Here is a 17,635-nt window from a genome sequence, read left to right as displayed (position 1 = left end):
GGTGTAGTAGATGGTGTGTAATGGGGGAACTGGTGTAGTAGATGGTGTGTAATGGGGGAACTGGTGTAGTAGATGGTGTGTAATGGGGGAACTGGTGTAGTAGATGGTGTGTAATGGGGGAACTGGTGTAGTAGATGGTGTGTAATGGGGGGGAACTGGTGTAGTAGATGGTGTGTAATGGGGGAACTGGTGTAGTAGATGGTGTGTAATGGGGGAACTGGTGTAGTAGATGGTGTGTAATGGGGGGAACTGGTGTAGTAGATGGTGTGTAATGGGGGGAACTGGTGTAGTAGATGGTGTGTAATGGGGGGAACTGTGTCGTAGATGGTGTGTAATGGGGGAACTGGTGTAGTAGATGGTATGTAATGGGGGGAACTGGTGTAGTAGATGGTGTGTAATGGGGGGAACTGGTGTAGTAGATGGTGTGTAATGGGGGGAACTGGTGTAGTAGATGGTGTGTAATGGGGGGAACTGGTGTAGTAGATGGTATGTAATGGGGGGAACTGGTGTAGTAGATGGTGTGTAATGGGGGGAACTGGTGTAGTAGATGGTGTGTAATGGGGGGAACTGGTGTAGTAGATGGTGTGTAATGGGGGAACTGGTGGAGTAGATGGTGTGTAATGGGGGGAACTGGTGGAGTAGATGGTGTGTAATGGGGGGAACTGGTGGAGTAGATGGTGTGTAATGGGGGAACTGGTGGAGTAGATGGTGTGTAATGGGGGAACTGGTGGAGTAGATGGTGTGTAATGGGGGGGAACTGGTGTAGTAGATGGTGTGTAATGGGGGGAACTGGTGTAGATGGTGTGTAATGGGGGGAACTGGTGTAGTAGATGGTGTGTAATGGGGGGAACTGGTGTAGTAGATGGTGTGTAATGGGGGGAACTGGTGTAGTAGATGGTGTGTAATGGGGGGAACTGGTGTAGTAGATGGTGTGTAATGGGGGGAACTGGTGTAGTAGATGGTGTGTAATGGGGGGGGGGGGGAACTGGTGGAGTAGATGGTGTGTAATGGGGGGAACTGGTGGAGTAGATGGTGTGTAATGGGGGGGGAACTGGTGGAGAAGATGGTGTGTAATGGGGGGGGAACTGGTGGAGTAGATGGTGTGTAATGGGGGGGGGGACTGGTGGAGTAGATGGTGTGTAATGGGGGGGGAACTGGTGTAGTAGATGGTGTGTAATGGGGGGGGACTGGTGTAGTGGATGGTGTGTAATGGTGGGGGAACTGGTGTAGTAGATGGTGTGTAATGGTGGGGGAACTGGTGTAGTAGATGGTGTGTAATGGGGGGGGAACTGGTGTGTAATGGGGGGAACTGGTGTAGTAGATGGTGTGTAATGGGGGGAACTGGTGTAGTAGATGGTGTGTAATGGGGGGGGAACTGGTGTAGTAGATGGTGTGTAATGGGGGGAACTGGTGTAGTAGATGGTGTAGTAAATGGTGTTTAATGGGGGGAACTGGTGTAGTAGATGTTGTGTAATGGGGGGGAACTGGTGTCGTAGATGGTGTGTAATGGGGGGGGAACTGGTGTCGTAGATGGTGTGTAATGGGGGGGAACTGGTGTCGTAGATGGTGTGTAATGGGAGAACTGGTGTAGTAGATGGTGTGTAATGGGGGGAAACTGGTGTAGTAGATGGTGTGTAATGGTGGGGGGGAACTGGTGTCGTAGATGGTGTGTAATGGGGGGAACTGGTGTAGTAGATGGTGTCGTAGATGGTGTGTAATGGGGGGGGGGACTGGTGTAGTAGATGGTGTTTTGGTTTGTCTCTAATTAACCTGTGTGATGTGTGTCTCTAACTAACCTGTCTCTAATTAACCTGTGTGAGGTGTCTCTAATTAACCTGTGTGAGGTGTCTCTAATTAACCTGTCTTTAGGTGTCTCTAATGAACCTGTCTTTTGTTTTGTTTCTAATTAACCTGTGAGGTGTGTCTCAAACAAACCTGTCTCTAATTAACCTGTGTGAGGTGTCTCTAATTAACCTGTCTCTAGGTGCGTCTCTGACTAACCTGTTTCTAATTAACCTGTCTCTAGCTAACATGTTTCTCATTAGCCTGTCTCTAATTAACCTGTGTGAGGTGTCTCTTACTAACCTGTCTCTAATTAACCTGTCTCTAGGTGCGTCTCTGACTAACCTGTTTCTAATTAGCCTGTCTCTAATTAACCTGTGTGAGGTGTCTCTAATTAACCTGTCTTTAGGTGTCTCTAATGAACCTGTCTTTTGTTTTGTTTCTAATTAACCTGTGAGGTGTGTCTCAAACAAACCTGTCTCTAATTAACCTGTGTGAGGTGTCTCTAATTAACCTGTCTCTAGGTGCGTCTCTGACTAACCTGTTTCTAATTAACCTGTCTCTAGCTAACATGTTTCTCATTAGCCTGTCTCTAATTAACCTGTGTGAGGTGTCTCTTACTAACCTGTCTCTAATTAACCTGTCTCTAGGTGCGTCTCTGACTAACCTGTTTCTAATTAGCCTGTCTCTAATTAACCTGTGTGAGGTGTCTCTAATTAACCTGTGTGAGGTGTCTCTTACTAACCTGTCTCTAATTAACCTGTCTCTAGGTGCGTCTCTGACTAACCTGTTTCTAATTAACCTGTCTCTAGCTAACCTGTTTCTAATTAGCCTGTCTCTAATTAACCTGTGTGAGGTGTGTCTCTAATTAACCTGTCTCTAGGTGCGTCTCTGACTAACCTGTTTCTAATTAACCTGTCTCTAGCTAACCTGTTTCTAATTAGCCTGTCTCTAATTAACCTGTGTGAGGTGTGTCTCTAATTAACCTGTCTCTAGGTGTGTTCGAGACTAATTGACCTGTCTTTAGGTGTGTTATACTAATTGACCTGTCTTTAGGTGTGTTAGACTAACTAACATGTCTCTAGGTGTGTAAGAGACTAATTGACCTGTCTCTAGGTGTGTTAGAGACTAATTAACCTGTCTCTAGGTGTGTTAGACTAATTAACCTGTCTCTAGGTGTGTTAAACTAATTGACCTGTCTCTAGGTGTGTTAGACTAATTGACCTGTCTCTAGTTGTGTAAGAGACTAATTGACCTGTCTCAAGCTGTGTAAGAGACTAATTGACCTGTCTCTAGGTGTGTTAGACTAATTGACCTGTCTCTAGGTGTGTTAGACTAATTGACCTGTCTCTAGGTGTGTTAGACTAATTGACCTGTCTCTAGGTGTGTTAGACTAATTGACCTGTCTCTAGGTGTGTTAGAGACTAATTAACCTGTCTCTAGGTGTGTTAGACTAATTAACCTGTCTCTAGGTGTGTTAGACTAATTGACCTGTCTCTAGGTGTGTTAGACTAATTGACCTGTCTCTAGTTGTGTAAGAGACTAATTGACCTGTCTCAAGCTGTGTAAGAGACTAATTGACCTGTCTCTAGGTGTGTTAGACTAATTGACCTGTCTCTAGGTGTGTTAGACTAATTGACCTGTCTCTAGGTGTGTTAGACTAATTGACCTGTCTCTAGGTGTGTTAGACTAATTGACCTGTCTCTAGGTGTGTGAGACTAATTGACCTGTCTCTAGGTGTGTAAGAGACTAATTGACCTGTCTCTAGGTGTGTAAGAGACTAATTGACCTGTCTCTAGGTGTGTAAGAGACTAATTGACCTGTCTCTAGGTGTGTTAGACTAATTGACCTGTCTCTAGGTGTGTTAGAGACTAACTAACCTGTCTCTAGGTGTGTTAGAGACTAACTAACCTGTCTCTAGGTGTGTTAGAGACTAACTAACCTGTCTCTAGGTGTGTTAGAGACTAACTGACCTGTCTCTAGGTGTGTTAGAGACTAACCGTGAGGTGGTCCCTCCCTCCAGGTGATGGCCATGATAAAGGGTTTATAAATGTATGTCTGAGGTGTGTTCCTGTCTCTAGGTGTGTTAGAGACTAACTAACCTGTCTCTAGGTGTGTTAGAGACTAACTGACCTGTCTCTAGGTGTGTTAGAGACTAACTAACCTGTCTCTAGGTGTGTTAGAGACTAACTAACCTGTCTCTAGGTGTGTTAGAGACTAACTGACCTGTCTCCAGGTGTGTTAGACTAACTGACCTGTCTCTAGGTGTGTTAGAGACTAACCGTGAGGTGGTCCCTCCCTCCAGGTGATGGCCATGATAAAGGGTTTATAAATGTATGTCTGAGGTGTGTTCCTGTCTCTAGGTGTGTTAGAGACTAACTAACCTGTCTCTAGGTGTGTTAGAGACTAATTGACCTGTCTTTAGGTGTGTTATACTAATTGACCTGTCTTTAGGTGTGTTAGACTAACTAACATGTCTCTAGGTGTGTAAGAGACTAATTGACCTGTCTCTAGGCGTGTTAGACTAATTGACCTGTCTCTAGGTGTGTTAGACTAATTGACCTGTCTCTAGGTGTGTTAGACTAATTGACCTGTCTCTAGGTGTGTTAGACTAATTGACCTGTCTCTAGGTGTGTAAGAGACTAATTGACCTGTCTCTAGGTGTGTTAGACTAATTGACCTGTCTCTAGGTGTGTTAGACTAATTGACCTGTCTCTAGGTGTGTTAGACTAATTGACCTGTCTCTAGGTGTGTTAGACTAATTGACCTGTCTCTAGGTGTGTGAGACTAATTGACCTGTCTCTAGGTGTGTTAGACTAATTGACCTGTCTCTAGGTGTGTAAGAGACTAATTGACCTGTCTCTAGGTGTGTAAGAGACTAATTGACCTGTCTCTAGGTGTGTAAGAGACTAATTGACCTGTCTCTAGGTGTGTTAGAGACTAACTAACCTGTCTCTAGGTGTGTTAGAGACTAACTAACCTGTCTCTAGGTGTGTTAGAGACTAACTAACCTGTCTCTAGGTGTGTTAGAGACTAACTGACCTGTCTCTAGGTGTGTTAGAGACTAACCGTGAGGTGGTCCCTCCCTCCAGGTGATGGCCATGATAAAGGGTTTATAAATGTATGTCTGAGGTGTGTTCCTGTCTCTAGGTGTGTTAGAGACTAACTAACCTGTCTCTAGGTGTGTTAGAGACTAACTGACCTGTCTCTAGGTGTGTTAGAGACTAACTAACCTGTCTCTAGGTGTGTTAGAGACTAACTAACCTGTCTCTAGGTGTGTTAGAGACTAACTAACCTGTCTCTAGGTGTGTTAGACTAACTGACCTGTCTCTAGGTGTGTTAGAGACTAACTAACCTGTCTCTAGGTGTGTTAGAGACTAACTAACCTGTCTCTAGGTGTGTTAGAGACTAACTGACCTGTCTCCAGGTGTGTTAGACTAACTGACCTGTCTCTAGGTGTGTTAGAGACTAACCGTGAGGTGGTCCCTCCCTCCAGGTGATGGCCATGATAAAGGGTTTATAAATGTATGTCTGAGGTGTGTTCCTGTCTCTAGGTGTGTTAGAGACTAACTAACCTGTCTCTAGGTGTGTTAGAGACTAACTAACCTGTCTCTAGGTGTGTTAGAGACTAATTGACCTGTCTTTAGGTGTGTTATACTAATTGACCTGTCTTTAGGTGTGTTAGACTAACTAACATGTCTCTAGGTGTGTAAGAGACTAATTGACCTGTCTCTAGGTGTGTTAGAGACTAATTAACCTGTCTCTAGGTGTGTTAGACTAATTAACCTGTCTCTAGGTGTGTTAGACTAATTGACCTGTCTCTAGGTGTGTTAGACTAATTGACCTGTCTCTAGGTGTGTTAGACTAATTGACCTGTCTCTAGGTGTGTTAGACTAATTGACCTGTCTCTAGGTGTGTTAGACTAATTGACCTGTCTCTAGTTGTGTAAGAGACTAATTGACCTGTCTCAAGCTGTGTAAGAGACTAATTGACCTGTCTCTAGGCGTGTTAGACTAATTGACCTGTCTCTAGGTGTGTTAGACTAATTGACCTGTCTCTAGGTGTGTTAGACTAATTGACCTGTCTCTAGGTGTGTTAGACTAATTGACCTGTCTCTAGGTGTGTAAGAGACTAATTGACCTGTCTCTAGGTGTGTTAGACTAATTAACCTGTCTCTAGGTGTGTTAGACTAATTGACCTGTCTCTAGGTGTGTTAGACTAACTGACCTGTCTCTAGGTGTGTTAGACTAATTGACCTGTCTCTAGGTGTGTGAGACTAATTGACCTGTCTCTAGGTGTGTTAGACTAATTGACCTGTCTCTAGGTGTGTTAGACTAATTGACCTGTCTCTAGGTGTGTGAGACTAATTGACCTGTCTCTAGGTGTGTAAGAGACTAATTGACCTGTCTCTAGGTGTGTTAGACTAATTGACCTGTCTCTAGGTGTGTGAGACTAATTGACCTGTCTCTAGGTGTGTAAGAGACTAATTGACCTGTCTCTAGGTGTGTAAGAGACTAATTGACCTGTCTCTAGGTGTGTAAGAGACTAATTGACCTGTCTCTAGGTGTGTTAGACTAACTAACATGTCTCTAGGTGTGTTAGACTAATTGACCTGTCTCTAGGTGTGTAAGAGACTAATTGACCTGTCTCTAGGTGTGTAAGAGACTAATTGACCTGTCTCTAGGTGTGTTAGAGACTAATTGACCTGTCTCTAGGTGTGTTAGACTAATTGACCTGTCTCTAGGTGTGTTAGACTAATTGACCTGTCTCTAGGTGTGTTAGAGACTAACTAACCTGTCTCTAGGTGTGTTAGAGACTAACTAACCTGTCTCTAGGTGTGTTAGAGACTAACTAACCTGTCTCTAGGTGTGTTAGAGACTAACTAACCTGTCTCTAGGTGTGTTAGAGACTAACTGACCTGTCTCTAGGTGTGTTAGAGACTAACCGTGAGGTGGTCCCTCCCTCCAGGTGATGGCCATGATAAAGGGTTTATAAATGTATGTCTGAGGTGTGTTCCTGTCTCTAGGTGTGTTAGAGACTAACTAACCTGTCTCTAGGTGTGTTAGAGACTAACTGACCTGTCTCTAGGTGTGTTAGAGACTAACTAACCTGTCTCTAGGTGTGTTAGAGACTAACTAACCTGTCTCTAGGTGTGTTAGAGACTAACTAACCTGTCTCTAGGTGTGTTAGAGACTAACCGTGAGGTGGTCCTTCCCTCCAGGTGATGGCCATGATAAAGGGTTTATAAATGTATGTCTGAGGTGTGTTCCTGTCTCTAGGTGTGTTAGAGACTAACTAACCTGTCTCTAGGTGTGTTAGAGACTAACTGACCTGTCTCTAGGTGTGTTAGAGACTAACCGTGAGGTGGTCCCTCCCTCCAGGTGATGGCCATGATAAAGGGTTTATAAATGTATGTCTGAGGTGTGTTCCTGTCTCTAGGTGTGTTAGAGACTAACTGACCTGTCTCTAGGTGTGTTAGAGACTAACCGTGAGGTGGTCCCTCCCTCCAGGTGATGGCCATGATAAAGGGTTTATAAATGTATGTCTGAGGTGTGTTCCTGTCTCTAGGTGTGTTAGAGACTAACTGACCTGTCTCTAGGTGTGTTAGAGACTAACTAACCTGTCTCTAGGTGTGTTAGAGACTAACTAACCTGTCTCTAGGTGTGTTAGAGACTAACTAACCTGTCTCCAGGTGTGTTAGACTAACTGACCTGTCTCTAGGTGTGTTAGAGACTAACCGTGAGGTGGTCCCTCCCTCCAGGTGATGGCCATGATAAAGGGTTTATAAATGTATGTCTGAGGTGTGTTCCTGTCTCTAGGTGTGTTAGAGACTAACTGACCTGTCTCTAGGTGTGTTAGAGACTAACTGACCTGTCTCTAGGTGTGTTAGAGACTAACCGTGAGGTGGTCCCTCCCTCCAGGTGATGGCCATGATAAAGGGTTTATAAATGTATGTCTGAGGTGTGTTCCTGTCTCTAGGTGTGTTAGAGACTAACTAACCTGTCTCTAGGTGTGTTAGAGACTAACTAACCTGTCTCTAGGTGTGTTAGAGACTAACTAACCTGTCTCTAGGTGTGTTAGAGACTAACTGACCTGTCTCTAGGTGTGTTAGAGACTAACTAACCTGTGGTCCCTCCCTCCAGGTGATGGCCATGATAAAGGGTTTATAAATGTATGTCTGAGGTGTGTTCCTGTCTCTAGGTGTGTTAGAGACTAACTAACCTGTCTCTAGGTGTGTTAGAGACTAACTGACCTGTCTCTAGGTGTGTTAGAGACTAACTAACCTGTCTCTAGGTGTGTTAGAGACTAACTAACCTGTCTCTAGGTGTGTTAGAGACTAACCGTGAGGTGGTCCCTCCCTCCAGGTGATGGCCATGATAAAGGGTTTATAAATGTATGTCTGAGGTGTGTTCCTGTCTCTAGGTGTGTTAGAGACTAACTGACCTGTCTCTAGGTGTGTTAGAGACTAACCGTGAGGTGGTCCTTCCCTCCAGGTGATGGCCATGATAAAGGGTTTATAAATGTATGTCTGAGGTGTGTTCCTATCTCTAGGTGTGTTAGAGACTAACTGACCTGTCTCTAGGTGTGTTAGAGACTAACTAACCTGTCTCTAGGTGTGTTAGAGACTAACCGTGAGGTGGTCCCTCCCTCCAGGTGATGGCCATGATAAAGGGTTTATAAATGTATGTCTGAGGTGTGTTCCTGTCTCTAGGTGTGTTAGAGACTAACTGACCTGTCTCTAGGTGTGTTAGAGACTAACTGACCTGTCTCTGGGTGTGTTAGAGACTAACCGTGAGGTGGTCCCTCCCTCCAGGTGATGGCCATGATAAAGGGTTTATAAATGTATGTCTGAGGTGTGTTCCTGTCTCTAGGTGTGTTAGAGACTAACTAACCTGTCTCTAGGTGTGTTAGAGACTAACTGACCTGTCTCTAGGTGTGTTAGAGACTAACTAACCTGTCTCTAGGTGTGTTAGAGACTAACTAACCTGTCTCTAGGTGTGTTAGAGACTAACTGACCTGTCTCTAGGTGTGTTAGAGACTAACTAACCTGTCTCTAGGTGTGTTAGAGACTAACTAACCTGTCTCTAGGTGTGTTAGAGACTAACTAACCTGTCTCTAGGTGTGTTAGAGACTAACTAACCTGTCTCTAGGTGTGTTAGAGACTAACTAACCTGTCTCTAGGTGTGTTAGAGACTAACTAACCTGTCTCTAGGTGTGTTAGAGACTAACTAACCTGTCTCTAGGTGTGTTAGAGACTAACTAACCTGTCTCTAGGTGTGTTAGAGACTAACTGACCTGTCTCTAGGTGTGTTAGAGACTAACTAACCTGTCTCTAGGTGTGTTAGAGACTAACTAACCTGTCTCTAGGTGTGTTAGAGACTAACTAACCTGTCTCTAGGTGTGTTAGAGACTAACCGTGGTCCCTCCCTCCAGGTGATGGCCATGATAAAGGGTTTACAGGTCCTGATGGGTCGTATGGAGTCAGTGTTTAACCACGCTATCCGCCACACCATCTACTCGGCCCTGCAGGACTTCGCCCAGCTCACCCTGAGAGACCCGCTACGGCAGGCCATCAAGAAGAAGAAGAATGTGGTGCAGAGGTACTAGGGAGCGCAACACACACACACACACACACGCTCAGTCACTCTGATGTACTGATCAACATGTTTCTCCCCCCAGTGTCCTGCAGGCCATCAGGAAGACCATCTGTGATTGGGAGGCAGGACATGAGCCCCACAATGACCCTGCCCTGCGAGGAGAGAAAGACCCCAAGGGAGGCTTTGACATCAAGGTTCCTCGCCGCGCCGTCGGCCCTTCCAGCACACAGGTCTGTCTGAGCCCCCTCCCTCAGCACCCTCTGTTCTCTCTCTCTCTCAGCACCCTCTGTTCTCTCTCTCCCTCAGCACCCTCGGTCTCTCCCCCTCTCTCTCAGCACCCTCGGTCTCTCCCCCTCTCTCTCAGCACCCTCGGTCTCTCCCCCTCTCTCTCAGCACCCTCGGTCTCTCCCCCTCTCTCTCAGCACCCTCGGTCTCTCCCCCTCTCTCTCAGCACCCCGGTCTCTCTCTCTCTCAGCACCCCCGGTCTCTCTCTCTCTCAGCACCCCCGGTCTCTCTCTCTCAGCACCCCCGGTCTCTCTCTCTCTCTCTCTCAGCACCCCCGGTCTCTCTCTCTCTCTCTCAGCACCCCCGGTCTCTCTCTCTCTCAGCACCCCGGTCTCTCTCTCTCTCTCTCTCTCAGCACCCCCGGTCTCTCTCTCTCTCTCTCTCAGCACCCCCGGTCTCTCTCTCTCTCTCAGCACCCCAGGTCTATCTCTCTCTCTCAGCACCCCGGTCTCTCTCTCTCTCTTTCAGCACCCCCGTTTCTCTCTCTCTCTCAACACCCCCGGTCTCTCTCTCTCTCTCTCTCTCAGCACCCCCGGTCTCTCTCTCTCTCAGCACCCCCGGTCTATCTCTCTCTCTCAGCACCCCCGGTCTCTCTCTCAGCACCCTCGGTCTCTTCTCTATATCTGCTTTTCTTACATAAACATGGCCTGTAAATCACCACATATCATCATTATCCCCAATGATCTTCACATTCTGCTCTAATCTGGCAAAAATAGAGTCAGCTGTAACATAGCGCTGGTTTTCTAGATCAGGCTTCAGGGTGGATCTTAGTGAGAAACACAACATGGTTTCAGGATGGATCTCAGTAGTGAGAAACACAACATGGTTTCAGGGTGGATCTCAGTAGTGAGAAACACAACATGGTTTCAGGGTGGATCTCAGTAGTGAGAAACACAACATGGTTTCAGGGTGGATCTCAGTAGTGAGAAACACAACATGGTTTCAGGGTGGATCTTAGTGAGAAACACAACATGGTTTCAGGATGGATCTTAGTGAGAAACACAACATGGTTTCAGGGTGGATCTTAGTGAGAAACACAACATGGTTTCAGGATGGATCTTAGTGAGAAACACAACATGGTTTCAGGGTGGATCTTAGTGAGAAACACAACATGGTTTCAGGATGGATCCTAGTGAGAAACACAACATGGTTTCAGGATGGATCTTAGTGAGAAACACAACATGGTTTCAGGGTGGATCTTAGTGAGAAACACAACATGGTTTCAGGATGGATCCTAGTGAGAAACACAACATGGTTTCAGGGTGGATCCTAGTGAGAAACACAACATGGTTTCAGGGTGGATCTTAGTAGTGAGAAACACAACATGGTTTCAGGGTGGATCTTAGTAGTGAGAAACACAACATGGTTTCAGGATGGATCCTAGTGAGAAACACAACATGGTTTCAGGGTGGATCCTAGTGAGAAACACAACATGGTGTGCCTGTTCCAGTATCTCTGCAACGTCCGGCCTCCTGGGCATTTCGTTTAATGTCCTCTCCTCTCCTCCTCCTCTTCCTCTCCTCCTCCTCCTCTGTAGCTGTACATGGTTCGTACCATGCTGGAGTCTCTGATAGCTGATAAGAGTGGTTCTAAGAAAACCCTCCGCAGCAGTCTGGAGGGACCCACCATCATGGACATGGAGAAGTTCCACAGAGAGTCCTTCTTCTATACTCACCTGCTCAACTTCAGCGGTAAGGAGTTTACAGAGCCATCCTGCTCTGCCTCACCCTGTTCCCTCTCTACCCCTAACCCTCCGTCTGTCCCCCCTCTAACCTAACCCTCCGTCTGTCCCCCCTCTAACCTAACCCTCCGTCTGTCCCCCCCTCTACCCCTAACCCTCCGTCTGTCCCCCCTCTACCCTAACCCTCCGTCTGTCCCCCTCTAACCCTAACCCTCCGTCTGTCCCCCTCTAACCCAAACCCTCCGTCTGTCCCCCCTCTAACCCTAACCCTCCGTCTGTCCCCCCTCTAACCCAAACCCTCCGTCTGTCCCTCCTCTAACCCTGTCCCCCTCTAACCCTAACCCTCCGTCTGTCCCCCCTCTAACCCTAACCCTCCGCCTGTCCCCTCTACCCCTAACCCTCCGTCTGTCCCCCCTCTAACCCTCCGTCTGTCCCCCCTCTACCCCTCCGTCTGTCCCCCCTCTAACCCTCCGTCTGTCCCCCCTCTAACCCTCTGTCTGTCCCCCCTCTACCCCGAACCCTCCGTCTGTCCCCCCTAACCCAAACCCTCCGTCTGTCCCTCCTCTAACCCTGTCCCCCCTCTAACCCTAACCCTCCGTCTGTCCCCCCTCTAACCCTAAGTCTGTCCCCCTCTAACCCAAACCCTCCGTCTGTCCCCCCTCTAACCCTGTCCCCCCTCTAACCCTAACCCTCCGTCTGTCCCCCCTCTACCTCTAACCCTCCGTCTGTCCCCCCTCTAACCCTAAGTCTGTCCCCCTCTAACCCAAACCCTCCGTCTGTCCCCCCTCTAACCCTGTCCCCCCTCTAACCCCAACCCTCCGTCTGTCCACCCTCTACCCCTAACCCTCCGTCTGTCCCCCCTCTAACCCTAACCCTCCGTCTGTCCCCCCTCTAACCCAAACCCTCCGTCTGTCCCCCCTCTAACCCAAACCCTCCGTCTGTCCCCCCTCTAACCCTAACCCTCCCTCTGTCCCCCTCTACCTCTAACCCTCCGTCTGTCCCCCCTCTAACCCTAAGTCTGTCCCCCTCTAACCCAAACCCTCCGTCTGTCCCCCCTCTACCTCTAACCCTCCGTCTGTCCCCCCTCTAACCCTAAGTCTGTCCCCCTCTAACCCAAACCCTCCGTCTGTCCCCCTCTAACCCAAACCCTCCGTCTGTCCCCCTCTAACCCAAACCCTCCGTCTGTCCCCCCTCTAACTCAAACCCTCCGTCTGTCCTCCCTCTAACCCTAACCCTCCGTCTGTCCCTCCTCTAACCCTGTCCCCCCTCTACCCCTAACCCTCCGTCTGTCCTCCCTCTAACCCTAACCCTCCGTCTGTCCCTCCTCTAACCCTGTCCCCCCTCTAACCCTAACCCTCCGTCTGTCCCTCCTCTAACCCTGTCCCCCCTAACCCTAACCCTCCGTCTGTCCCCCCTCTAACCCAAACCCTCCGTCTGTCCCCCTCTACCCCTAACCCTCCGTCTGTCCTCCCTCTAACCCTAACCCTCCGTCTGTCCCCTCTCTAACCCTCTGTCCCCTAACAGAGACCCTACAGCAGTGCTGTGACCTGTCTCAGCTGTGGTTCAGAGAGTTCTTCCTGGAGCTGACCATGGGGCGCAGGATCCAGTTCCCCATCGAGATGTCCATGCCTTGGATCCTCACAGACCACATTCTGGAGACCAAGGAGGCCTCAATGATGGAGTAAGGAGGACACACACACACAGAGTAGTGTCTTCCATCCAGAGCCAGTCTCATGAAGTGTCTGTCCCCCAGGTATGTGCTGTATCCTCTGGACCTCTATAATGACAGTGCCCACTACGCCCTGACCAAGTTCAAGAAGCAGTTCCTCTACGATGAGATAGAAGCAGAGGTATGTAGTTCACCGTGAGACTAGTGATCACTACAGCAGAGGTAACTAGTTCACCATTAGACTAGTGATCACTACAGCAGAGGTATGTAGTTCACCATTAGACTAGTCATCACTACAGCAGAGGTAACTAGTCATCACTACAGCAGAGGTAACTAGTTCACCATTAGACTAGTCATCACTACAGCAGAGGTAACTAGTTCACCATTAGACTAGTCATCACTACAGCAGAGGTAACTAGTTCACCATTAGACTAGTCATCACTACAGCAGAGGTAACTAGTCATCACTACAGCAGAGGTAACTAGTTCACCATTAGACTAGTCATCACTACAGCAGAGGTATGTAGTTCACCATTAGACTAGTGATCACTACAGCAGAGGTAACTAGTTCACCATTAGACTAGTCATCACTACAGCAGAGGTAACTAGTTCACCATTAGACTAGTCATCACTACAGCAGAGGTATGTAGTTCACCATTAGACTAGTGATCACTACAGCAGAGGTATGTAGTTCACCATTAGACTAGTCATCACTACAGCAGAGGTTAACTAGTTCACCATTAGACTAGTCATCACTACAGCAGAGGTAACTAGTTCACCATTAGACTAGTCATCACTACAGCAGAGGTTAACTAGTTCACCATTAGACTAGTCATCACTACAGCAGAGGTAACTAGTTCACCATTAGACTAGTCATCACTACAGCAGAGGTAACTAGTTCACCATTAGACTAGTGATCACTACAGCAGAGGTATGTAGTTCACCATTAGACTAGTGATCACTACAGCAGAGGTAACTAGTTCACCATTAGACTAGTCATCACTACAGCAGAGGTATGTAGTTCACCATTAGACTAGTGATCACTACAGCAGAGGTATGTAGTTCACCATTAGACTAGTGATCACTACAGCAGAGGTAACTAGTTCACCATTAGACTAGTCATCACTACAGCAGAGGTAACTAGTTCACCATTAGACTAGTGATCACTACAGCAGAGGTAACTAGTTCACCATTAGACTAGTGATCACTACAGCAGAGGTATGTAGTTCACCATTAGACTAGTCATCACTACAGCAGAGGTAACTAGTTCACCATTAGACTAGTCATCACTACAGCAGAGGTAACTAGTTCACCATTAGACTAGTGATCACCACAGCAGAGGTAACTAGTTCAACATTAGACTAGTCATCACTACAGCAGAGATAACTAGTTCACCATTAGACTAGTCATCACTACAGCAGAGGTAACTAGTTCACCATTAGACTAGTCATCACTACAGCAGAGGTAACTAGTCATCACTACAGCAGAGGTAACTAGTTCACCATTAGACTAGTGATCACTACAGCAGAGGTAACTAGTTCACCATGAGACTAGTCATCACTACAGCAGAGGTAACTAGTTCACCATGAGACTAGTCATCACTACAGCAGAGGTAACTAGTTCACCATGAGACTAGTCATCACTACAGCAGAGGTAACTAGTTCACCATTAGACTAGTCATCACTACAGCAGAGGTAACTAGTTCACCATTAGACTAGTCATCACTACAGCAGAGGTATGTAGTTCACCATTAGACTAGTGATCACTACAGCAGAGGTAACTAGTTCACCATTAGACTAGTCATCACTACAGCAGAGGTAACTAGTTCACCATTAGACTAGTCATCACTACAGCAGAGGTAACTAGTTCACCATTAGACTAGTCATCACTACAGCAGAGGTAACTAGTTCACCATTAGACTAGTCATCACTACAGCAGAGGTAACTAGTCATCACTACAGCAGAGGTAACTAGTTCACCATTAGACTAGTCATCACTACAGCAGAGGTAACTAGTCATCACTACAGCAGAGGTAACTAGCTCACCATTAGACTAGTCATCACTACAGCAGAGGTTAACTAGTTCACCATTAGACTAGTCATCACTACAGCAGAGGTAACTAGTTCACCATTAGACTAGTCATCACTACAGCAGAGGTAACTAGTCATCACTACAGCAGAGGTAACTAGCTCACCTTGCAGGAGGCTGTATTTCCATTCACTGACCTAAATGACCTCCTCAACCTGTGTTTTGATGATGACTGATACTGTACTTCCTCTATGACCTCTGCAGGTCAACCTGTGTTTTGATGATGACTGATACTGTACTTCCTCTATGACCTCCTCTGCAGGTCAACCTGTGTTTTGATGATGACTGATACTGTACTTCCTCTATGACCTCCTCTGCAGGTCAACCTGTGTTTTGATGATGACTGATACTGTACTTCCTCTATGACCTCCTCTGCAGGTCAACCTGTGTTTTGATGATGACTGATACTGTACTTCCTCTATGACCTCTGCAGGTCAACCTGTGTTTTGATGATGACTGATACTGTACTTCCTCTATGACCTCCTCTGCAGGTCAACCTGTGTTTTGATCAGTTTGTCTACAAGCTGGCTGATCAGATATTTGCCTACTACAAGATTCTAGCTGGAAGGTACGTTGAACTTCTGAATCAATACTGTTCAATAACTGAAATACGGGTGGCGCAATGGGACGACATGTTTCCCTTTGCTCTTGCAATATTCTATATATATATTTAGCAATAAAACTATTTATTTTCAAATATTAGTTTGGGGATCCCTGTCTGTAGTACGCAAGACTGCCCTGCTTTCAAATGTCAGCATGTCATGAAACATAAAGCCAAAATAGGACTCTGAGGTCCCGTCTACAAGACCCAGTTTCATCACCGTCCTCTCCTCCTGTAAACCTGGAGGTACGCGCTTTGTATCACTCAAAATAACAACAGAGTTGCACACCGTGACGATTACAGCACTGGAGACCTCCGCTACCTCCGCTCTGACCTGACTACCTCCGCTCTGACCTGACTACCTCCGCTCTGGCCCGACTACCGGCGTCTCTGACCTGACTACCGGTGTCTCTGGCCTGACTACCGGTATCTCTGGCCTGACTACCGGTATCTCTGGCCCGACTACCGGTGTCTCTGGCCTGACTACCGGTGTCTCTGGCCTGACTACCGGTGTCTCTGACCTGACTACCGGGGTCTCTGACCTGACTACCGGGGTCTCTGACCTGACTACCTCCGTCTCTGGCCTGACTACCTCCGACTCTGACCTGACTACCGGTGTCTCTGGCCTGACTACCGGTGTCTCTGGCCTGACTACCGGTGTCTCTGACCTGACTACCGGTGTCTCTGGCCCGACTACCGGTGTCTCTGACCTGACTACCGGTGTCTCTGGCCTGACTACCTCCGCTCTGACCTGACTACCGGTGTCTCTGACCTGACTACCGGTGTCTCTGACCTGACTACCGGTGTCTCTGACCTGACTACCGGTGTCTCTGACCTGACTACCGGTGTCTCTGACCTGACTACCGGTGTCTCTGGCCCGACTACCGGTGTCTCTGGCCCGACTACCGGTGTCTCTGACCTGACTACCTCCGCTCTGACCTGACTACCGGTGTCTCTGGCCTGACTACCTCCGCTCTGACCTGACTACCGGTGTCTCTGACCTGACTACCGGTGTCTCTGACCTGACTACCGGTGTCTCTGACCTGACTACCGGTGTCTCTGACCTGACTACCGGTGTCTCTGACCTGACTACCGGTGTCTCTGGCCCGACTACCGGTGTCTCTGGCCCGACTACCGGTGTCTCTGACCTGACTACCTCCGCTCTGACCTGACTACCGGTGTCTCTGACCTGACTACCTCCGCTCTGGCCTGACTACCGGGGTCTCTGGCCTGACTACCGGCGTCTCTGACCTGACTACCGGTGTCTCTGGCCTGACTACCGGTGTCTCTGGCCTGACTACCGGTGTCTCTGGCCTGACTACCGGTGTCTCTGGCCTGACTACCGGTGTCTCTGGCCTGACTACCGGTGTCTCTGGCCTGACTACCGGTATCTCTGGCCTGACTACCGGTGTCTCTGACCTGACTACCGGTGTCTCTGGCCCGACTACCGGTGTCTCTGACCTGACTACCGGTGTCTCTGGCCTGACTACCTCCGCTCTGACCTGACTACCGGTGTCTCTGGCCTGACTACCTCCGCTCTGGCCTGACTACCGGGGTCTCTGGCCTGACTACCGGCGTCTCTGACCTGACTACCGGTGTCTCTGGCCTGACTACCGGTGTCTCTGGCCTGACTACCTCCGCTCTGGCCTGACTACCTCCGTCTCTGGCCTGACTACCTCCGTCTCTGGCCTGACTACCGGTGTCTCTGGCCTGACTACCTCCGTCTCTGGCCTGACTACCTCCGCTCTGGCCTGACTACCGGTATCTCTGGCCTGACTACCGGTGTCTCTGGCCTGACTACCTCCGCCTCTGACCTGACTACCGGTGTCTCTGGCCTGACTACCGGTGTCTCTGGCCTGACTACCGGTATCTCTGGCCTGACTACCGGTGTCTCTGACCTGACTACCGGTGTCTCTGACCTGACTACCGGGGT

General features: G+C 48.2%; 1 protein-coding gene across 6 annotated transcripts in view; it reads left to right on the top strand.

Moving 5' to 3' along the window:
* LOC135513323 (cytoplasmic FMR1-interacting protein 1 homolog) overlaps positions 1 to 17,635 on the top strand; it is a 126,096-nt gene that overhangs the window by 64,460 nt on the left and 44,001 nt on the right. For all 6 annotated transcript variants that reach the window (XM_064936239.1, XM_064936238.1, XM_064936240.1 and 3 more), the window contains 6 exons: positions 9,217 to 9,383; positions 9,463 to 9,610; positions 11,203 to 11,356; positions 12,871 to 13,027; positions 13,100 to 13,196; positions 15,593 to 15,669. In XM_064936239.1, coding sequence (XP_064792311.1) covers positions 9,217 to 9,383; positions 9,463 to 9,610; positions 11,203 to 11,356; positions 12,871 to 13,027; positions 13,100 to 13,196; positions 15,593 to 15,669 — 800 coding nt within the window. The remainder of the gene's footprint in view (positions 1 to 9,216; positions 9,384 to 9,462; positions 9,611 to 11,202; positions 11,357 to 12,870; positions 13,028 to 13,099; positions 13,197 to 15,592; positions 15,670 to 17,635) is intronic.

Source organism: Oncorhynchus masou, chromosome 24 (assembly GCF_036934945.1).
Source record: "Oncorhynchus masou masou isolate Uvic2021 chromosome 24, UVic_Omas_1.1, whole genome shotgun sequence".
Lineage (NCBI taxonomy): Eukaryota > Metazoa > Chordata > Actinopteri > Salmoniformes > Salmonidae > Oncorhynchus > Oncorhynchus masou.
Note: the sequence above shows the minus strand (reverse complement) of the source record. Positions and strands in the feature narration are given on the sequence as shown.